Source organism: Mastomys coucha, unplaced genomic scaffold, assembly GCF_008632895.1.
Source record: "Mastomys coucha isolate ucsf_1 unplaced genomic scaffold, UCSF_Mcou_1 pScaffold20, whole genome shotgun sequence".
Taxonomy (NCBI): Eukaryota; Metazoa; Chordata; class Mammalia; order Rodentia; family Muridae; genus Mastomys; species Mastomys coucha.
Window position 1 is genome coordinate 26,429,400 of NW_022196903.1, and position 23,788 is coordinate 26,453,187.

At 36.7% G+C, this 23,788-nt stretch overlaps 1 protein-coding gene across 2 annotated transcripts in view; it reads left to right on the forward strand.

Moving 5' to 3' along the window:
- Positions 1 to 23,788, forward strand: part of Mkln1 (muskelin 1) — a 122,202-nt gene that overhangs the window by 25,327 nt on the left and 73,087 nt on the right. The window contains exons 3-6 of one of the 2 annotated variants that reach the window (XM_031381444.1): positions 1,367 to 1,509; positions 2,769 to 2,857; positions 6,556 to 6,665; positions 9,277 to 9,469. In XM_031381444.1, coding sequence (XP_031237304.1) covers positions 1,367 to 1,509; positions 2,769 to 2,857; positions 6,556 to 6,665; positions 9,277 to 9,469 — 535 coding nt within the window. Of the gene's footprint in view, positions 1 to 1,366; positions 1,510 to 2,768; positions 2,858 to 6,555; positions 6,666 to 9,273; positions 9,470 to 23,788 lie in introns of both variants that reach the window. The other variant, XM_031381445.1, reaches the window with a different exon arrangement.

Sequence of the window (23,788 nt, forward strand, 5' to 3'; positions counted from 1 at the left end):
GTTATTCAGTACAGTTCTGGGATTCTTAGAGGGTCAAGACTAGAGAACCACAAGGCATAAAAATAGGACAGATTTGCAGATGATAAGATTCTATGTATAAGATTCTACAAACTTCTTAGAGCCGACAGACACTTTAAACAAAGTGGCAGGCTACAAAATCAGTAGCAGTCTTTTATACCAGCAGCATGATGAGAAAGAAGTTAGAGGAACAGTCCATATCCTTGAGCTTAATCTAACCAGGGATATGAAAGGCATGGAAAACATTAAGACATTCAGGAGAAAAATTGAAAAAGACACTAGGAGATAAAAAGGCCTCCTGTGTTCATGGATTGGGAGAATGGTGGACATGACTATCTTAATAACAGTAGTCCACAGGATTGAGCGGAATCCCAATAAAAAAGCCAGTACCATCCTTAACAGAAATAGAAAAAGCAATCTTAAAATTGGAAACACAAAAGAATTCCAATATCCAAATCAATCCTGTGTCCACTCCCCTACATACACACACACACACACACACACACACACACACACACACACACACGAAAGAAGGAAAGCAACCGAGCAAGCAGAGGTATCAATATATCTGATTTCAAGGTATATTATAGAGCCAAAGCTTAGGATGATACTGCATAATCAGAAATGTAGATCAGTGGAGCAGAGTAGAATATCCAGATATAATCCATGCTGCTTCAGCCACCTAGGTTTTCACAGAAATGTTAAAAATACTCACTGGAGTAGAGATAGACCCTTTAGCAGTGTATCTGGAAAAACTGGGTATCTGCATGTGTGAAACTTTATGGTGAGTTTTTCTGATGTTATACCTGAGAATCCCTAGTCAAATCCAAGTTTTAATTTAAATTATATCTAAAATATTTTAGTCCAAAAATGAATTTTGATCAGTTTTGATTAATTTTAAGTGTTGTGTGTGTGTGTGTGTGTGTGTGTGTGTGTGTGTAATTATACAATGAGATTTTGGTCTGCCAATTTCATTCCATGGGAATGGGTTGTTGCTATTTTTGAATTTTAATCTTGCTCTATTTGGTTAGTCCTAGTCTGGTGTGTCTTTAGTTCGGTATCATTCACTGATAAGAATTTATCTCACTAGGCTTCTTTAAGTCTGTTTTCAGCATTCAGGAGAATATGGTTGGCAGCCTCTGTTGAGTGAAGAGTAGTAACAGTCATTATTAGGGTATTGTAATATTATTCTCTTAGCTTTAGAGCAACATAAAACAAAAAGTCTCTAAGCCTGCCATCCTAAGGTGGAGCATTCTTATTATTCTGTTAGCTGTCAGAAGTTCTAATATCTAAAGTTGTTTTAAGCAGATGGTGTAGTTTTGTTTCTTCTTTCTGTCTGTTTCCTCAGTACTTGATTCTGAAGCTTGAAAGGCCTGCTATAGTTCAGAATATTACATTTGGAAAATATGAGAAAACTCATGTCTGCAATTTGAAGAAATTCAAAGTTTTTGGTGGAATGAATGAAGAAAATATGACAGAGCTGTTGTCCAGGTGGGTTTGGTTGTGGGTAGAGAGGACTGTCTGTGAAACACACTGCAGAGCTCATCCACTCTCTTCATAGCTGAATCTTTGTGTCCTTCCCTAGGAAGTAAAGAACCTTTTTCTGGTTTTATTCCTAGTACCTTTGTTAATACTGTGGCTTAGGTTAATAGATTTTTGTTTGTTTGTTTGTTTGTTTGTTTGTTTTAAACTACCAGGTACTAGTTAAAATTGTTAAATAACGGAGAAAGAATCAAATATTTGCTTCTTTTTTTCCTACCCATAATTTTGTTATGTCAATAACTTTAGAAATACTTTCTACTTTAATAAAAATCTCTGATACTGCCTGGGTTCAGTTCCCACCACTTCCAAAACACGCTACCTATTTGTGGGTAGAAGGACAAAAGCCATGGCTATTGGAAAATACAAACCTAACTCAGAACATGAATTGCCTAGAAATAGTACTCTAAGATTTTACTGTTAGAGGTGAAGAGGGGGAAGGTTCGGTAACTGAAAACAAAACATGACAGCATGTCTTGCTGTCTGGAAAGAGCACCATAACCCAGAGTTCTAGAACAGTTAAGTCCCAGGCATGAGGAAAAGCCACACAGTAGAAACAAAGCCATGCGATTTGTGACATAGTGACCCCATTAAGAAAATACTTCACTTGCATAAATATTGGTTCTATGCTCTGATTTAAGTCATAGAAGTATTTTAGGGTATAAAGTGGTCTGATGGTAAGCGGTTTTCCTGTAAACACGAGCATAAATCTTGACTAAATAAGAGGCTATATGAGTTTTTATTTAGGTTAAAGGAGAGAACAATTGCCTTTGAAAATTTGTGGATGATAAAAAGATAACTAGGAAATTTAATTCCTTGACAAGTCCTAATATTTGGCCTGTTGCAATTGTTAGATATGACTGACTTGTTTTTAATTCTTTTCCTACTACTTGAAAAATTTTAAGATTAACTTATACATTAAAGATAGCCACACATTTCCATACAGCTAGCCACATTCTCTAGTTCATGTGGAGTATTCTTCATTTGCTTTTGTATAGTTTTAAGAAATATAATATTGCAGTTGATTTGGATGTGCACATTCTGACCAGTATATGTTTTCAGCCACTTGTTTATATTGTCTTGAATATGCAATGTCATCATTGGCGTAAGCTTAACATCTGAGTATAGGATTAGTGTGGCTTAGTATGTTTACTAAATTATGAAATTGTGTTTGATAACATGCAGTGTTTTTTCTTTCCACCACCCAACAGTGGCTTGAAGAATGATTATAACAAAGAGACATTTACCTTGAAACATAAAATTGATGAACAGATGTTTCCTTGTCGATTCATTAAAATTGGTAAGGTTTTAGTGTTTTTGAATTAAAACCACTTTTTAATGCCTTTGGTTCATAGACTCTAGTGTATGGATAAGGTTCTATAGGTCTCTATGTTTTAGTTTTTAAATTAGTTTGTGCACTGGTTTTGACTGCTTTTGTCCCAATGGCAGAGATGAATAGTTGAAAGAGATCACATAGCCCAGCAAGCTGAAGATATTCCTATTGGCCCTTTACAGAACTGTTTGCTGACAATTGCTTTATGAATCCATTTTTAAGTGACAGTTAACTTCATGAGGATGTTTTCAAGTGTTTTCTCAATTGGAAGGGTTCTTACAGGGTTTTGTGGGGTGTAGTTACCTCATTACCTTAGTTATTCATGGAGGCTTGTCATCTATTCTAGAGCTATCAGCTGAAACCAAACCCTGATAAGTTTTTCAAGGCACTGTAATGTGATTATTCGCATTGTCTTGTTTCATCTTTTACATGAAATGCTGGTTAAACTGACTTAGTCAATCTCGTGGTTCAGATTTGCAAACCACAGTTCAGAAACACTGTCTTAAGGCATATGTTTATCATCAAGGCTTTTAGCTTGTGATGGTTCTTATAACACATCCTTCTCGGGTTCTTCCTGTGTCCCTGTAGATTTAGTATTATGAGGGCAGGGATGTTGAGGACTGAGTCTTTGGATTTCCATTTTTGCCTTACCTTTAGAAGTATTTTATTAAAATTAGAATCAAAGAAGTCAAATTTATTAATGAAGAACAATAATACCAGAGTCCCCCAACATTGATTTATTAAAGCCCTTTAAGCACTTTTGTTATAGTCTAATTTCTTCTGTGTACCTAGTAGTTGAAAAGAAACATTGGATAGCCAGTCAAGTCTTTTAAAATTTCAGTTAGACAGCTATGTCATCTTCAAGTGATCAGTAACTTTCTTTTTTTAAAAAAAAAATAGTTTTTAATTTCTTTATCCATATGTTTTACCTGCATTTATGTTTGTGTACCATGCACTATATGCCTAATACAAGAGGAGTTCAGAAGAGGGCATCAGATCCCATCCCATGGAATTGGAAGTATGCATGGTTGTGAGCTGCTGTGTGAGTTCTGGGAACTGAACCTGGGTCCCCTGGAAGAGCAGCAACTTTTAACTGCTGAGCCATCTCTTTAGCCCCCCCCCACCTCTATGGTACTCAGACATCTAATGTACCCTGCACATATATAGCAGGTGTGCAGCTTGGTCTTTATGTGGGTCCTGAGCAACTGGAACTGGGGCTATCCCAAAAGCTGTTGCCAGTCTGTGGGATATGTTCTACTAGCTGGGCTGCCTTGTCTGACCTCAGTGGGAGAGAAAGTGCTTAGCCTGGCAGGTGTGAAATGCCAGGGTTGTGGGTGGCGAGGGGTGAGAGGGGATACCCAGGGGAGCCTTACCAGCTAAGAGAAGGGGATGGGGCATGGGGGAAGTATTGTGGGAGGAGCTGACCAGGAGGGAGGCAGTGAGCGGGATGTAAAGTGAGTAAGTAAAACAATAAGAATAAATGAAAAAAAGACATCGAGTGTAGTATTGAACTAGTAGAGAAATTGGCTTCTTTGTCTTGTTCTGACATGAGTAAGAGTATTTAATATTTCCTTAGGTTTATGTTTAAGGCTTAAAATGAATTTTTAAAGTAATTAAGCACATTTTTTTTCTTGTAGCTTTTGTTAAGGTCGTAAATTACATCATTGTATGTCTTTTTATTGAGTCATCTTGTCATTGAATCATCCTTGAATGAAGTCTGGTTTTTTACAAAGAAAACCTGAGATATTTTTGTTGTTGTTACATCTTTCCTACTATTTGGATATGTCTTCAGAGCTGAGATTGTCTTTAAAGATTTTTCCCTTTGGCTTTGTTTTCAAGGTTCTATATTGATATATTAATACATAATTGAAATTTATTTTGTATACTTGGATATAGGTTAAAAATATTATCTGCTGTATGTAGGGCCAGTATATGTCACCTCTTATATTACCTAGTTCTGGTTTTATTTAGGAATAGATGTATGATGACTTTGAACTTACATTACAGTTTTTATTAATTAAGAAAATATGATGGCATCAATCAGATTTGTTTTTTAACACCACAAGCCATCTTTTAAAAATTAAACACCCGCTTTTCAGATGCATTTGCTAAAAACAGTAATGTGAGACAAGAGTTTCACTGTAGTCCAGAAACTCTTGTTTTTCCTACCATAGTCTCCTGAGGGCAAAAAATCTAGGTGTGTGTCATGTGTGGAATAATTTTGATGAATAAATTTGTACTGTCTGGTTTTGTGTAAACTTAGTTAGCTGGGGCTGAAGAATCAGCTGTGACTAACAACATACCAGAACTACTAAGGTGAAACCTTGGTGTTACGGGGACTATTGATGCTGGTTAGCTGGAATTAAGAAATTAGTAGTGATTAAGAAGAGACCAGCATCACTGAACTGAAATCATTGAAGTGTTTTCTGAGAGCACATACAGACTGTGTTCCAGAGATAGCCAAGGTGATAACCTTGAGATAGCCAAGAGATAACCTCGTGCTGCTGCTGGACTTGGTAATGTGTAAGCGTCACCCAGGTGGTACTGGTTTTGAAGGCGTGAAGGGGTCACGAAGAGCAGCTGAGGCTCTGCACTGTGAGAGGCAGAGGAAGGCCATTGGTGAAGGGGCAGCCTCAGTTATAGTAGATGGCCCAGGACTGAAGAGGTCATGCAAAGGAGTTGAGGCTTGACACTGGGAAGAGAGCCTGTGAGAGGCTATTGGTGAAGTCTCGTTATAGTGGAAGACAGCAGTGTTTTGGGGATACCAGTACCATGAGATGACCACCAAGAACAGCAGCTGCAGTGGAGTATAAGCATCTGGAGCCTAGAAGACAAGGTGTGTGCTACAAAGGGCAGAGCTCGAGAAGTGACCCAAGCCCTTGTAGGAGCCCAGAAGAGTGTGAGTGCATCCCACACATTGGATGGTTGGAGTTTGATTTTGCTTTTGATTGTGACTGTGCCCTAATATTTTTCCCTCTTGAAGGAAGAAAGTATTTTAGTGGAGCCCACAGTTAAGAGACTTTGAATTGTAAAAAGACTTTGAATTTAAGAAAAAGATTGGATATTTTAAAAGGATTGAAATTTTAACAATTTGCAAAGACTGTGGGACTTTTAAAGTTATTTAGATCTTGGGGATGAATAAGAAAGTAAGGGTTGAGGCTTAATAGTGATGCGTTTGTGTGTCAAGTTGACAAGGGGTCAATTGTACTGGCTGGTTTTGTGTCAACTTGACACAGCTGGAGTAATCACAGAGAAAGAAGCTTCAGGTGAGGAAGTGCCTCCATGAGATCCAGCTGTGGGCATTTTCTCAATTAGTGATCAAGGGGGTAGGGCCCCTTGTGGGTGGTGCCATCTCTGGGCTGGTAGTCTTGGGTTCTATAACAGAGCAGGCTGAGCAAGCCAAGGGAAGCAAGCCAGTAAGTAACATCCCTCCATGGCCTCTGCATCAGCTCCTGCTTCCTGTCCTGTGTGAGTTCCAGTCCTGACTTTCTTTGGTGATGAACTGCAGTGTGGAAGTGTAAGCTGAGTAAACCCTTTCCTCCATAACTTGCTTCTTGGTCATGATGTTTGTGCAGGAATAGAAAAATTCATATAGACTCAAACATTAGTGGCTTTGCTTTATTTGAATCATATTAATTTTCCCTTCTTTTTGATTTTCCTCAAAGTTCCACTTTTGTCCTGGGGGCCCAGCTTTAACTTTAGCATCTGGTACGTTGAACTTAGTGGCATCGATGATCCTGATATAGTGCAGCCCTGTCTGAACTGGTACAGCAAGGTAGGACTGTGCTTTAAAATTAGATTTTGATACCTAGCGAGGGAGAAATGTGCTAATTTCTTTATTGTGACTAATTAAAAATGTTCATAATCGTAAAAACTATGAATAACCAGCTAACATTTTAAGCATTGTAGTCTGTCAGCTGCTCAGTCTTAACTCATTTAAATTATTATTATTCTATGAGAAGTAATTTTTGTTTTATTTTATCATTATTTTATAGATGAGGGAATGAAGCAGAGAGGTAAAGTGCTTGGGCCAGTCTTTCAGCTCAGGCGGCATGGCTCTACAGTTTGCTGGTATCTTATATTTACTTAGCCCTCAATTTTATTTTTAATATAACATGATATGAATATTTTGAATACATTTTTAGTGGGTTACTTTTACAGCCTGATAGAAAATTTTCTGTTGACTATGATTGAAATGCCTAAAGTCAGCATGCTAGCTAGATGTTACTTACACTACTAGAACTGCTGTTACATGCATTTTAATAAGCCAGGCCCAAAGGCAAAAAAACCCCAAAAAAACAAAACAAAACAAAAAAAAGCAAAAATCAGCGGGATACAGAATCACTTTGATTATTTGATGGATTTACATATTGACAATTATATTGTATAAGGAATAGGTATTTGATACTTTTGTATTAGTTGAGAAGTGAGGTACCTCTAAACCAGCTGTTTTTCAAGTCTTTGGGTGGTATATTTTTTATTCAAGGGTAATGTTTATCAGCAAATCTTTTTATTTGTCAGTATTTTATATAATTAGTTTTCCTAATTCTCATTGTAAAGTAATATGCTTAGAAAATTTGAGGTAATTTCAGCACATATTTTTAACTTGTTCATTTTTAAATTATTTTTCGGAGCTTATTATTTCTAGCATCCACCCTGTTAAAGTGTTTTCAGGGGGCTGGTAAGATGGCTCATCGGGTAAGAACACTGACTGCTCTTCCAGAGGTCCTGAGTTCAAATCCCAGCAACCACATGGTGGCTCACAGCCATCCATAATGATATCTGATGCCCTCCTCTGGTGTGTCTAAACACAGCTAGAGTATACTTACATATAATAAATAAATCTTTCAAAAAAAAGTGTTTTGTAAATTGAATACTGACTTTTAAATTCATGCTATTCTTTATCTTAGTATTTGCATTGGGATGTTATTAGTTGATATCCTGGGAATTGTAAAATGTACATCCTTAAGGTTTTTTTTTGTTGTTGTTGTTTTTTTGTGTGTGTTTTCAAGACAGGGTTTTTCTGTGTAACCCTGGCTGTCCTGGAACTCAACTCTGTAGACCAGGCTGGCCTTGAACTCAGAAACCCACCTGCCCCTGCCTCCCAAGTGCTGAGATTAAAGGCATGTACCACCGCTGCCTGGCAAGGGTTTTTTAATACAGGGTTTTTTTTTTGTTGTTGTTTTGTTTTGTTTTGTTTTGTTTTTTCTGTGTAGCCTTGGCTGTCTTGAAACTTGCTCTATAGATCAGGCTGTCCTCAAACTCACTGCTTCTGCCTCCTAATTGCTGGGATTAAAGGTGTTTACTATTACTGCCTGGCAGCTTTTTGCCTTTTTTTCTTCTTCTTCTTCTTCTTCTTCTTCTTCTTCTTCTTCAGGAAAAGGCTTTTGAATTATATCTGATTTGGTTTCCTTTGATAACATACTTGTGACCTTGGGCTATTTTTTTTATTAGATATTTTCTTTATTTACATGTCATGTGATTTCTTCTTTCCCAGTTACCCCTCAAAAAAAAAAAAAAACCAAGAACAAACACCTGTTGCCTCCCCCCTCCTTCTGCTTGCCACTCCACCCTCTCCTGCTTACTGGCCCTGACATTCCACTACACTGGTGCACAGAACTTTCACAGGGCCAAGGGCCTCTCCTCCCATTGATGACCGACTTGGCAATCCATATGCTGCTGGAGCAATCATTCCCACCATGTGCAGTCCTTGGTTGGTGGTTGAGTCCCTGGGACCTCTGAGGGTACTAGTTAGTTCATATTGTTGTTTGTCCTAAGGGGCTGCAAACCCTTCAGCTCCTTTGGTCCTTTTTCTAACTCCTTCATTGGGGACCCTGTACTCAGTCCAGTGGATGGCTGTGAGCCTCTACATCTGTATTAGTCAGGTACTGTCAGAGCCTCTCAGGAGACAGCTATATCAGGCTGGCTTGCCCTTCCTTCAGTCTCTGCTCCATACTTAGTCTCTGCAACTCCTTCCATGGATGTTTTGTTCCCCCTTTTAAGAAGGATGAAATGTCCACATTTTGGTCTTTCTTCTTCTTGAGTTTCTTGTGGTTTGTAATAAGGACACATGCTCTACCATGTTCATAGCAGCCTTATTTATAATAGCCAGAAACTGGAAACAACCCAGATGTCCCTCAACAGAGGAATGGATACAGAAATTGTGGTACAGAAATTGTGGGCTATTTATTACAGTAGCATTAAGCTTCAGTTACTACACTGACAGGTGAAAATAAAGGTAACTAAAGAACAAGATTAAGTATAAGTACTTGGCAAATAGTAAATGCTGAGTTTAGTTAGTTTGTTTGTTTTTAATTGTTAACTGTTTCCTACGGTGGCAGCTAAGCAGATCTCTTTTTTCCCCTACTTTTCTTGTGTTCTAGTAGTACCGCGAACAGGAAGCCATTCGCCTTTGCCTAAAACACTTCAGGCAACACAACTATACAGAGGCTTTTGAATCCCTGCAGAAGAAAACCAAGATTGCACTGGAGCATCCAATGTTGACAGATATGCACGACAAATTGGTGTTAAAGGGTGACTTTGATGCTTGTGAGGAGTTGATTGAAAAAGCTGTAAATGGTAAGAAACTTAGAAACTTGTATTATTAGGCATATTTCAGAATTTACAGGAAACTTTTTAAAAGAATATATGCTGCGTACACACAGCTGTTTCTCTTTCTCTCTCTCTCTCTCTTTTAGCTAGTACTCTTCTATATTTTTCCTGTGCTCTTACTTTATAAAGTTTGTTTTTCCCTTGGAGTAGGGAATTCTTTTATGTAAGATAGGTTTATAATATCAGAGGAATTTAAAAAAAGATTAGAAACAGATTTGAACTCATTTTCCTATATTAAATTGTTATTCTGGGAAACCAAGCACTTAACTAACAATAAATCAGGTAAATAAATTTTGATACTACTGTTATCAGTGATTTGTTCCTTTAAGTAATTTTTTTCAATAGCCAATATTCATTTTTTAGTAGTGTGATTTGGATAGGAGAGAGTTGCATATTCAGAAAGTATTGGCAGACAAGGAAATTTGCACTAAAATGATTTTTTTTGTAGTGTGAATGATACTACATAATCCTTGATTTTCTTGTAGAATTGTTGACTTCCTTAAGTGGCCTGTAATTTGGCTTTCAACATGTGTATGTAATATAATGAGATGCTTTGAATTTGAATATTTAAGTTCTCAGTTATTTGAAATAAAAAGAAGAGTCTATTATTCCTTAGTGAGTGAGAAGAACTTTCTTTTATCCTTTTCCCCCCTTTTTTCTTCCACAGTGGTTTTCATAGTGATCAATAATATATAGATACTCAGTATAAAGCTTGTGGAGGGCTGGGGTGTGGCTCATTTGTAGAATACTTGTTTAGCATACACAAAGCTCTGGTTTTGAACTTCAGCATTGCATAAACTGGGTCTGACCCAGCACTGGAGAGAGTGGAGGCAAGAGCGGTCAGTAGTTCAGTATCATCTTGAGCTACATAGCAAGTTCCAAGCTAGCCTGTACAACTCAAGACTTCCTTAACAGGGCTGGTGAGATGGCTCAGTGGTTAAGAGCACTGACTGCTCTTCCGGAAGTCATGAGTTCAAATCCCAGTAACCACATGGTGGCTCACAACCATCGATAATGAGATCTGACACCCTCTTCTGGTGTGTCTGAAGACAGCTACAGTGTACTTACATATAATAAATAAATCTTAAAAAAAACAAAAAAAGACTTCCTTAACAAACAAATTTGTGGAGTTGAATTCTGCATACCTTTTTATATAAAGAATAAGGAATTACAATGTATTTTAGTCCTTTGCGTTTATATATTTTACTCTCTTTGCTGTTATTATCCAGTATTACTAGGTGCTTTTATTCATTGACTGTGGTTAGGTACTTTATAACTAAAGAAACTAGAACTCATACTTTTCTATTTTAGCTTATATACTTTACCTTAAAACCAGTTCCTCCCATTGTTAAGTACAATAGCAAAGCTACCCCCAAGCCTTCTACACTGCTGTGATGTACTTACTTGATGATGACTCATATTTGCAAATAAGGGAGCGTTAGTTTTGAAATTGAGTATACCTAATAACACTGATAATTAATGTCATATCAAACTATTAAAGTGCCTCCAATAAAAGTACATAAATGTGTTTCAATTTCTAAACATGAGTTTACATATTTTTCTAATCTCAGGATGAGAGAGGTATATAGGTAATTTTATAATTTTAAGTTGACTTGTTTTACATCTTTATCACTAAGGCATCCGATTTTACTGTGTTAGTGATATAAAGTAACAACCACTACCATGTGTAACTTCATTTGATTGTAAGGCAAATTAATGATAATTACATTTTTGAACTGATTTCAGTTGAATGCCCATTGTTAGGAAAAACTGTTAAAAGCAAATGCAACTATATTATAGTTGCTTGCAATTCTGACTCTAGAAAGGGAGCCCAGTTTAGTGGAAGTGATAGTAACCAAAACTTAGAGCCACATCATATTCTGTATTGTCAAGGGCTGTCTCAGTTGCCTAGGAACACTTAGTTAATAGTGATTCCTTTCAGGGTTCTCCGTTCGCTGCTGACCTCACTGATGATGATTTGTTGAACAAATAAGGAAGAGAACAGTAGAGAAATTTTTGGCTTCTCTTCCACTGAAAGCGTAGAAGAGGCCAAGAAGTTTTTGCCCACTGAGTAGGAAAGAAAGTAGGACATCAAAACATCTTTTATCAAGCTTCTTACAAAGGAGCAAGTGAAAACCTCTTGGTGTATTTAATGTACTTATTAATATGATCTATAAATGTGATCTGTGTTTTAAGGTGTCCTTTTTTTCGAACACCTAAAATTTTCATATGACAATAAGACTAAGCTTTGTTAAAAAAAAGACAAGTTTATTTTGCCTTTGTAGAGGTTGATTTATTTATTTATATATATATATGTGTGTGTGTATATATATGTGTGTGTGTAAATATGTGTGTGTGTATATATATATATATATATGTATATATATATATATATACACACACACATATAAAACAACATTATACATACTTGGAATGTATACTTTGATCTACATGTTGACATATATGTGTGTACCCACATACCTGACCCCACTACCACCATACATAGTAACAAACCTTGACAGTCCCTGAATTTTCCTCACTCTTTTTATGATCTAGCCCTCCTCCTGCATTGCTTGCGTTTCATCCTTAGGCAACTGTTTCCTTTCTGTCACTACAGATGAGATTGCACTTCTGTAACTTCATGTAAACAGACCATACTCTTGGATTTCTTTCAGTTGGCTTATTTGGAATTTCATCTAGGTTTGTTGAAACTCATTTTCTTATTGCTAAGTCAGACATGATGCAGATATACTAGTTTTCCTCTGCGTTCATCTGTAGGTGGACATTTGGGCTAATCACCCTTGTGGGCTATTGCTGTTGATATGAACATTTGTATATAAGTCTTCGTACGGAAATGTGCTTTGACTTTTTTAGGTACTTAGGAATAGAACCACCAGGTGGCATATTGTATGTCTGTTTTAATTTTTAAACTCCCAGTTCTTCAGCATTGCTGTTTTATAGCCATATAATAGTGCATAAAAGTTTCAGTTGTGTGACAATGATTAAGATAAGGTTATGAAACTGAGAAAGGAGTAAGGAGGGCATGGGTGGGGCTGGAGGGAAGAGTTGTTGGTAGAAATGATGTAAATACAGTGCTCATGTTTGGAATTCTGATAAAAATCATAAAATTGTCAAAAGCCAGTTACTATGCATAATTGCCCATACATTGTAGTGTCTGTCAATAATTGTAATATTAGCTATTCTAATCTATGTCTGTATTTTCTGCTTTCAATTTGTAATAACTAATGCTCAGCATATTTTCATCTTTGTGTCTTCATTGGTGAAGCATTTGTTCTTATCTACATACATTCTTTTAGTGAATTGTTTACCTATGTCTGTATTTTGAGACTTCTATCTGGAGACAAGTCATTTATTAAGAGATGTGTGAGGGATTTCAAAATATTCTTTCAGTGTAGGGGAGACACAAATCTAATTGGGTATGATTTAAAAGTCATAATGAAACCCACTATTTTGTACAGTTAATATATACTAATAGAAAATAAAATCAAATCTAGTTTTCATAGGCTCTGGTGGTACAGGCCTGTATTTAAGGAATGGAGGTAGGACAGATGCATAGTAAGTTTGAGGGCAGTCTAGGAAAATCAGACCCTGTCCCCAAAACAAACAAACAAAACAAAAATAAAACATCCCAGACTTATAGAAAGATAATATATGCTATAGTCTGTGGTTTATTTTTTTTTCATTTTCTTACTGCATCTTTTGAATATTGGAAGTTTTACCTTGTGGTAAGAATTTTTCTATCTGTGTGCTTGTTAATATGCTCTTGATGTTAGAGCTGAACCTTTTTTTGTCTAACTAAAGATCAGAACTTCTCTTTATTTTCTTGCCAGAGTTTTATAGTTAAGTTTTTCATTCATTATGTTCGATTTGGAGTTAATTTTTGTGTATGGTACCAGATAGGAATCTAATAATTTCTGGTTTGACAGTGCAGTATCTTTCAACAATATCACACCATCTTGATTACTCAGCTTCATAGTCTTCAAATGAAGTAAGTAGTGTAAGTCTTAAAGCATTGTTCTGTTTCAAAACTATTTTGACTATTCTGGGTGATCTGAATTCTCATGTGAATTTTAGAATATTAGAAGCATGTGACATTGGTTGTTAGTGCCTAAAAAAATATCTAATAGGGTTTTGCTTTGTTTATAATACAGTCATGGATCAGCTTGGCAAGAATTGAAATATTCAGTGCTTTATTTAAAATGTGGTTTGTACTTTCTGTTTTTCCAGTTCTTTTAACATTTCTTTTATTGTCTTTAGTTCTTAGTAGCTGGGTCTTGAGTATGATATGTGTATTGGTTGTCCCATAGTATTGCAGGGATAATCTCTGTACTGTGTGGAAGAATTATCAATTAAAAGCTGATGGCCTATTAGCAAATCTCAGGAAGTAGAAGGTAGGAGTTCTGGTAGAGAGATAGGAACTCTGAAGGTAGTCAGTCATGGGGAGATTCACCCTGGACTCAAGGAAGTCAGATGTATGAAACTGAGGAGAGGTAACTAGCCATATAGCAGACATAGAATAGTTTAAATGGGTTAAATAAGTTACGAACTAATGAGAACAAGCCTCGCTTATGGCCTAGGCACTTTTTAATAAATAATAAGTCTCCAAGTAGTTACTTGGGAACTGGGGCATGGGTGGAAAAGCCCACAGTTAAAACGTATTTTATGTTTTATATTCCTATTACAAATAGTACTTTAAAAATTCAAGTTCTAATTGGTAATTGCTAGTATATGTAAATGAACCAAGTATTTTTATGTTAATTTTCTACTCTGCTGTTACACCAAAGGCAGGACCTGCTGCTGAGGCCTGGGTGTCTCTCTTTCTCTCTCTCTCTCTCTCTCTCTCTCTCTCTCTCTCTGTCTCTCTCTCTCTCTCTGTCTCTCTGTCTCTCTCTCTCTCTGTCTGTCTCTGTCTCTGTCTCTGTCTCCCCCCAGTGCTGACTGTGACTGCACAGAGCATTAATTAAAAAGGAGGCTATATATAAATGAGATATTTTATTGTAGGAAGGAGAAAGACTGGTCAAGTAGAGAGAAGGAAAGGAGAGGAAGGAGAGAGAAAGAAAGGAGAGGAAGAAAGCAAGAGAGGAAGAAGGCAAGAGAGGAGAACAAAGAGCAAGAAAGAGAGGAGAGGGAGAGCAAAGAGAGGACAAAGAGCGAGAGAGGGGAAGAGTAAGAGAGAGAGGAGGGGGCAAAACCGTCCCTTTTATTGTATGGGGTGTGGCATGCCTGGCTGTGCTGTGGTCAGATGACTGGGTGTAGGGTCCAGCTAGGAGCTTGGGACATTGTCTGCCTGATAGAGCATACATCTCCTGAAACAGGACCCAAAGACTCAGGAGTTATGGCCAAGCTTCTTCCACCTCCTACAAGCAGAAATTGCCTGCAGGGGTCCAGGGCCTAAAGCCAAATACTCTACTGAGTTTAAGTGACCTGAGCAGACCACTGCCCCATACTCTGCAGCCTTGATAAATTCACTTCTTTTGGTATCCTGAGATAGACATTTAGTCTTATCGTACTGTTAGAAGGCCCTTTTCATGTTTCATCCAGTCGTGATAGTTTTAAGTTTTTTCTTACTGTATTAGCTCAGATTTTTCATAGTATATTGAGTAGTGTGGAGACAGTAGATATCTTTGCTTGTAAAAGTCATTAAGCGTAGTGCTAGTTATATTTTTTATAGACAGCTTTTATGAGGTTGAGGAAATGTAGTTATAATCTTTATCAGGAATAGATACTGCATTTTATCAAGCATGTTTCTGGTGTCTTTTGAGATGGTGAAAGGATCTCTTCTTTTCAACTTCTCACACCTTGAATCACATTAATTTTCATTTTTAAGTTCAGCTTTGCAATACTATGAAAATCCCTGTTTGGTACTCATTTTAGATCTTGTTATGTTTGATTTGTAAAATTGTGTTGAGTGTTCTTATGTATAGTTGAATAGTTTGGATACTGGCCTACAATTTTGTTATAATGTATATATCTTGTGTTAGTATTCCTGGCCTTTATAGAAAGAATGAGGTGAGAATTAGTCCCATTTTAATTTTCTGAAGAAAATTTATATAAATTTTATATAAATATATAATAATACCATTATTATTTTAAAGGACTTTTAAAGGATGAATGGTGAAAAGTAGGCCTGAAGTTTTGAGATTTCTTATTTTTTTTTTTTTCCCCTTTTTTCCAGACAGGGTTTCTCTGTGTAGCCCTGGGTGTCCTGGAACTCACTCTGTAGACCAGGCTGGCCTTGAACTCAGAAATCCACCTGCCTTTGCCTCCCAAGTGCTGGGTTTAAAGGCGTGTGCCACCACTGCCCGGCTTCATTTTGAGATTTCTAAACTTCAAACTTATTATGTTAATAGATAAAAGGCTGCTTATATTTTATATTCTTGAGTGACTATTGGTAGTTTATGCCTTTTGAATAATATGCACAATATATAAATTTATCAGTATAAAGTTATTCATAGTTTTTTTTAAATTCCTTCTTGAATCTTTGTGTTTCTTTTTGTTCTCCTTATTTTGTTCTTCTCTTTTTGCTCCTTTCTTTTCCTTTCTTCATTTCCTGAGACAGAGTCTTTTTATGAAGCCTTGACCAGCCTGTAACAAGTTTTATACTCTAGGCTGGTCTTGCTAGTCCACCTGCTTCCATCTTCCAGGGTTGGAATTCCAATTGTGCAATACCAGCTCCCCTCTTTTTCTAGTTTGTTACTATGAATGTTGAAGTCATAGGCTTGCCTTTTTCCTTCCAACCTCTTTCCTTTCTCTTTATGTTTAGGCTTTGAGCTAAGGGGTGTGTGTGTGTGTGTGTGTGTGTGTGTGTGTGTGTGTGTGTGTGTGTGTGTATATGGTTAGGACATAACGGTAGCGTGTGTTCTGATGTAGTTTGTATTCTCAAAAGCAAATCCTTCTATCATCACTTCAGAAAAAACAGGGGAAACATTTGCTGAATGGGACATCTGTTCTTGATAGGGTATGGCAGACTGGAGATAGAAGTTAGTCTGAAAAATATCCACAGGGATCTATGGATTAGCATCCTATATAGTGTTCTTACATGTTATATTTGATGTATCATTTTGGATGGTCTTGCATCAGATTCCCAGATTGCTAAGAATTTGTATTAACAAACAAATATTGAATTTTATTACTTCTCTACCTTTTGTGATTATGAGTTTTTCCTGATTTAACCTTTTAATATAGGAAATCAGTTACTTTTTTTCAATTTTAAGCTGACTTTTTATATCTCAGATGTACTCAACCTTGTCATCATGTATTTCCTTGGGTCTATCATAGATTTAGATTGGTTAATGTTTACCTTGAATTCTTCCCCATTCTTTTATTAGTGAGAAGGTTGTATAGTGTTTCTTTATATTTTCTCAGATCTAGTATTTTTATTTCAACTGGTGAACTCAGAAGTTAATCTCTTCTTTCTGTGTTAAGATTTGAATTCTTTCTTGCTTACTTACCTGTAAGAGCTTCTTAGAATTAGGCATTCTGTTTTGAAAGGGCCTGGTGGGAGCACTTTACCTAACTGTTCGACGTCTATGACAGTGCAAGACTCCTTGCAGTTGTTTGCTTTAGTTTAATCAGTTATAATTTTTTTTTTTAAGAATTGTCTATTGACATGTAAAACTTACCTCTTAGGGAGATTAAGGAATATTTAATATCTTTTTAACTGTTTAATGTTTGCAAGATTTCCTGGGATCTTTTTTGTTGTTGTTGTTGTTTATATTGGTTAGTTATTATGAATTGTTATTCTTTAAAATCTCCACATAGTTGCAAGCAATTTATTTGGTTTATTAGTTGCTTAGGATTAGCTCCAGCTTTGTTTATCTTTTCTGTTGTGTCTACACTCTTTTTCTCTTTCTCTTTGAAATTCCCCCCGCTCTGTGTGTGTGTGTGTGTGTGTGTGTGTGTGTGTGTGTGTGTGTGTTTTGCTTCTCATTTTGAGACAGGGTGTAGCTGGCTTAGACCTTGCTGAGTAGTGCTAGCTGGCCTAGAACTTGATATGTAGACAAGGCTGGTCTTGAAGTCACTCAGTTCTTCTTGCTCTGTCTCCTGAGTACTGGAATTAAAGGCATGCACCAATATGCCTAGCCTATGCCTAGCCTTTATACCTTTTTAAAAATAACATCTTTAGTTAGATGCCAAACTAATTATCAGATTTTTAAAAAATTTTTACAAATGGATTAAGGATCTAAAATTAGATCTACATATGTTGTTGTCTGGTTCAGTATTTTCATTATGTAATGAAATGACTTTTTTGTGAATCATAGTTTTAGAGTTTTAGATTTCCAGATACATTGATTTTTCTGGTTATTGTCTTTGTTTATGACCTCTAGTAGAGTTGCACAGCTGTCAGGTACATGTCCTTCCAAACTTAGACTTGCTACATGGCCAGATAGGTTCAGCTTTTATACATTTGGTGCTTGACCAGCCTGTGGATTTGACAATTGTTGGGGATCAGTGCTCTGTATCTATCTGTAAGTCAGGTTTGCTGATCCCATTGCATAACCCTATATCAGTAGCTTCTGTTTGATACAGTTACTGAGAAGAATGTAAGTTTAGATTGCATGTCTCTTTATGGTTCTCATTTTCTAACTATATTTTGTTGCCATGTTTTTAGTTACACATCATAATTTTTTTAAACTTTAATTAAATTTTACTATGAGTTGCTTACCCACTTTTACATAGTATTTGCAAAATGTAGCCTTTTCAGTATCTTAAAGACAATATTGTGTATTTTAAGCTTGGTTTCTGTAGCCCATTCTGCTCTGTAGTTGAGGATGAGGTGGAACTTCTGATCCTCTTCCCTCTGTTGTTTGAGTCCTGGGATTACAGATGGTTGTTAACCTGCCCAGTTTTATGTGGTGCTGGAGATTGAAGCCAGGGCTTTGTGCATACTAGGCAAGCACTTGTTGAATTATAGTCTTTAAAGTTCAACCTTTCTGTATCTTGTTTTAAGGAAGCCACTCTTATAAATGTTATTTATTTTGTATTGTTAATTAATCTTTGTGTGTATGGTTCATGTGCATGTGCAAAGGCCAGGTGAGGATGATGGTTATCTTCCTTTAACATTCTCTTACTTTGTTTCTTGAGACAAGGTCTCTCACTGACCCTTTCTGTAGGCTGGCCAACTCACCAGCCCTCTTCTGGATCTTTCTGTCTCTGTCCCTGCAGTAGGGCTCTAGGCACTCCCAGTGAGAGCCAGCTTTCCATTTTACTTTGTACGTTTTGTCATGGTCTTTATTTCTTCTTTGTGCTTGTCATCTCTTGCCCTTTAATATTTTCAGTTTTTATTTACTTGACTATATTATATTTCCACATTATATTTCTGGTAGAAATTGTGACAAGTATACAGGTAGCAGAATTGGTAAGCACCTTTTTGTCTTCTGATACAAGGATTATAAATGTGGTTTCAGCTTTCTTTACTGATAACCTCATTGTCGTGTATGATGGCATACTTGAGGTCCTGCAAATATTGCTCCATTTTATACAGGGTTCCTGAGGTTTCCCCATCCTTACTACTCTGATTTATTTTCTCTTTGATCTCACATCTAAGATTTTATTTCCTTTGACTTAAAGCACATCTTTTAGAAATTCTTTCTTTCTTTTTTTTTTAAATAAATTTTTATAATACCAAAGGCAAGGTGTTTTTGTTTGTCTGAATCATTTGTCTCTTAAAGATGGGTATTTTCATTGGATATAGAATTTTTTGACTGGCACGTATTCTTTTAAACACATTTTGAATATTATTCCACTGTTAACTGGCTTCCATTATTGTTTGTTGAGAAAAGTGTGTTATTTTTTACTTGTTTCTTTGAGAGAAATCTGTTGTTTTTCTTGGGTTGTTTAAATAGTCCATTTATACTTTAGCTTCTTTTGTAGAGTTGTCTTGAGTTATGGTGCTGAACTCGTCAGCCTGTTAAACTAAAAACTGTGATTTGTTTTACTCCTAATTTCATTTCTTAGTTATCCTATTAAAGTTGACATTTCTGTTTAATTTTTCATGCTTCTTTGAATTTTTTATCCCATTTCAGTCATTATATCATTACTAGCATCTCCTCTTAACACTTTGATCTTCAGTTCTTTAATGTTTCAGTTTTGTTCTTTTCATCAACCTTGACAATTCCTGCTTTGGTGTCATCTTTTCTGTCCGTTTATCATGTCTTTGGTGTCGTCTTTTCTGTCGGTTTATCATGTCTTTGGGTGTCATCTTTTCTGTCCGTTTATCATGTCTTTGGTGTCATCTTTTCTGTCGGTTTATCATGTCTTTGGTGTCGTCTTTTCTGTCGGTTTATCATGTCTTTGGTGTCGTCTTTTCTGTCGGTTTATCATGTCTTTGGTGTCGTCTTTTCTGTCAGTTTATCATGTCTTTGGTGTCGTCTTTTCTGTCGGTTTATCATGTCTTTGGTGTCATCTTTTCTGTCATTTTATCATGTCTTTGGGTGTCATCTTTTCTGTCGGTTTATCATGTCTTTGGTGTCGTCTTTTCTGTCGGTTTATCATGTCTTTGGTGTCATCTTTTCTGTCTGTTTATCATGTCTCTGCTGCTCGGCAGTTGTGTCTGTTTGGTGCTAAGGTCTTGTACCATGAGTTGCTTACTTTCTTACACTCATGGTTTGTATTTAGCTATCTTCATCTATTGCACTGCATCCCCCTTTGCCTTTCTATATCTTAACATAAGTCTTGTGTTGGTTCTTAGTGATCCAGTTAATTGTTACTAATCTTCAAATGTGGTGTGTGTGGCGGCATGGCCTTTGACTCCAGCACTCAGGCGGCAGAGAGCAAAATGACAACAATAACAACAACAACAAGAATTAGTCTCTGAAAGAACAGGTTTCCCGTGGCTGATGTAAAGGTGCTTCTGTTGAGTTGACACAAGAGCTGTTGTTGGGATAGCAAGTTGTTTCCTTTGTCTTTACCTTGGGATTTTGTTTATTCCCAGCAGTGCTCAATATTGCAAAGGCTTCCTTCTCTGGGAAGAAGAACTACCAATCTGCTTCCTGAAACATGGCTTCTTCCGCAAATTCCTACTCACCTATGCCTTCAGGCCTTGATTCTTACCATATTCTCTTTGCTGTTTACTTTCCTTTTTATTATTTACTTCCAACTCATTTTTCAAGGCAAGTTCTTTTCAGATAGCTTCTTTTATTCCTTCCCTGCTATTCTCTCTTTCTCTTAACTCTTACTTGATTAAGTGCCATATTTCTTACTTGGTGCACAAAAAATTTCATAATTTTCTCCCAAATATAATTCCAAGTTTTATTAAATTGTTGTCGTCATCTTCATCATCTTCATCTTCAACATTATTATTTCTGCCAACAGCTACTGCTGTTGCCACCTCCGCCACCACATATGTTTGAAGTTTTACAGTGGACTTTGTAATTTTTAAGTTCTTTATATGAACTTTGTAATTGTCATACCTGCTTTCTAGGGTATGTGTACTATTATCATTGTCTCTATTAAGTGAAAGAGAATGGTTAATTTGTAAGACAGCATAACTTGTCAGTGATAGAGCTAGGATTTGGGGTCCTATAGTCTGGTACCAATATCTATTTAACAACTATGCTTTACTACTATAGATTTTTACTAGTTTAATCAGCTAGTTAGTTAGCTCCAGAATATAACCTAAAGTGGGGAATTATTTAGGCTCTCAGTTTCCAGTCCTTGCCTTTGTTGATTCTGGACCTCTAATAATGCAGAATGTCATGATAGTGGGAACATGTGGTAAAAGCTCCTTCCTGGCTTGATGGGAAGGAAAAAGAGAAGGAATTGGGGCCAGGGACTGGGTGTGACTTTGATAGGGACACTTTTAGTGGTCTGCTTCCTCTGACTAGACCTCACTTTCTACAATTTCTATCTCCTCTGTTGTTTTTGTTAAGGTTTCTGAGTGCTGTGATAAAACACCACTAAAAGCAGTTTTGCAAGTACATTAGTCTGGTTCTCTAGAGGAACAGATTTTATAGAATGATTCCTCCCCTTCTCTCTGTATCTGTCTGCCTGTCTCTCTACACCCCCCCCATACACACACACTGCATGTATGCATGCATGTATGTGTATATACACACATATTGCAAGGACTGTAAACTAAAACATCTTGAAACTGAAAGCCAAAATAATTACCCACTTTAGGTTATATGTTGATAACAGCTGCAGAAAGCTACACGTACACACACACATATGGGTGGGAGAGAGAAAGATTTATTAGAATTGTTTACAGAATGTGGTCCAGCTAATCCAGCAGTGGCTGCCCACAAACAAAGTTCTAAGAATCTAGTAGTAGTTCAGTCCACAAGGGTGCATGTCTTAGCTGAAGATACATATGCCAGAATTCCAAAGAAGTAGGCTCTAATGCTAGTGAAGGAATGGACTTGCTAGTGTGAGTGAGAATAGTCTGACAGACAGAGGGAGGAAGGGAGGGAGGTATGGTCCAGATTAATGATGGATCTTCCTATCTCAGAAGATGTGAATAAAAGGTTTATCTTCCCACCTGAAAAACCCAGATTAGAAGACGGCCTTGCCACTTCAAATTACTTAATTTAGAAAAAGATCCCTCATGGGTGTGCCTAGTCATTTGGGTTTTAGTTAATTCCAGATGTAGTCAGTCAAGTTAACAAACAAGAATGGCTATCAGAGAGAAGAAAGGATTTATTTCCCATTACACTTCCAGATAACCGTCAATCATCAGAGGAAATCAGGGCAGGAACTGGAGGCAGGAACTAAAGGAGAAGGACATGTAGGAATGCTGTCTCCAGCTTACTCCCTCAAGCTTGCTTAGACTGTTTTTTATGACACCAGTAGCCTGAGGTGGCACCCCACCCACAATAGGCTGGGTCATCCCATATCAATTATTAATTAAGAAAGTGCACTATAAGTTCACTTTAGGAGGCATTTTCTCAGTTGAGAGTCCCCTCTCCCAAATGACTCTTGTGTCAAGTTGACATACAACTAACTAGCACATCCCCTACCAGCATGACCAAACTCAAGATGGAGAAACTTATATATACTTTCAAGTGACCGAAAAGGATTGTGTGCTCTCTTGCTTGCTCGCTCTCTCCCCCGCCCACCCTCTCTACATACACACACACACACACAAACATCATGCTAGCTACTTACATGCTTCTTTGAATGTAATCTGTTTGGATGAGAAATCAAGTTTGGGACTAGGCAGTGGTACTACAATGATGTTCTGATCATTGGTAAAGTTTTTTTTTCTTCTTCTTTTTTCTTTTTGTATTTTTATTTTTTTAAAAAAGCTTCCTGAGTCTCATTTTTAGTCTTGTAGTTTTTAAGGGGTTTCTGCTATTAAAGAAAAAAAAAAAGAATGTGTGCCTAGTGAAGATTTTATTAAGTGTGTTTATTTAGTATAGTCGTAATCACAGAAAAAAAGAAGTGGTATTGAAGCTGAAGACATAAGCTAGATAGTTTGAAAATTATTAGCAACTTAGTGTACTTTCCTCTGAGTGACATTTTTAATTTCTTTAGGATATTTTACTTTTTTCTTGACTTCTCCTTTCCAGTTTTAGATTTTTGTCAGAAATAAACTTAATAAAATAAAATATTAGTAACTCTTGCCTTTCTTTTAAAAGTGATGTAATTTTGTATAAGCATTTTAAATTCCTCTTTGAAAATTTTTCCCTAGCCTAGAGAGGTAGATCAGCTGGTGAGTACTTGCCAAGCATGCTCAAAGCCCTCCACACAGTGAGGATAGGCACATGCAGTCTCTGTTCCTCTCAGGCAGGAGGAGCAGTTCAGGTCATACTCAGCTGAATAGTGAGTTTAAAGACAGACTGGGATACATGAAATTCTCTTTAAAAAGGAGAAGGATGAAAGGAGAAGGGGGGCTAGGGGAAGGAATCTATGCAAAGTTTTACACTAATGGGAAAAGGCAGGTACACCTTTAAATCTCAGCTCTCAGGACATAGAGCCAGGTGGATCTCTGTGAGTTCTAGGGTAACCTCCTCTACGTACTGAGTTCCAGGCCAGCCAAGGCTATGTAGTGAGATCTTGTCTCAAAAAGCAAACAAAAAAAGTAAAATTTATATTTTTCTATTGTGGTTTTTCTGATTTCTTATCTTGTGTTTTCTGTATATATTTACATTATCATTATGGCAGGTGCATTACCCACTGAACCAGCTTTCCAGGCTACTCTACTTCTTTAATGACTAATTTTACATTCTTTTTTAATTTGAAAGTCATTTTAAAGCTTTTATATGTCCCTAAATAAATGAAACTAAATAAAATTTATTATTTTGATTATATAATATGTTTACTATG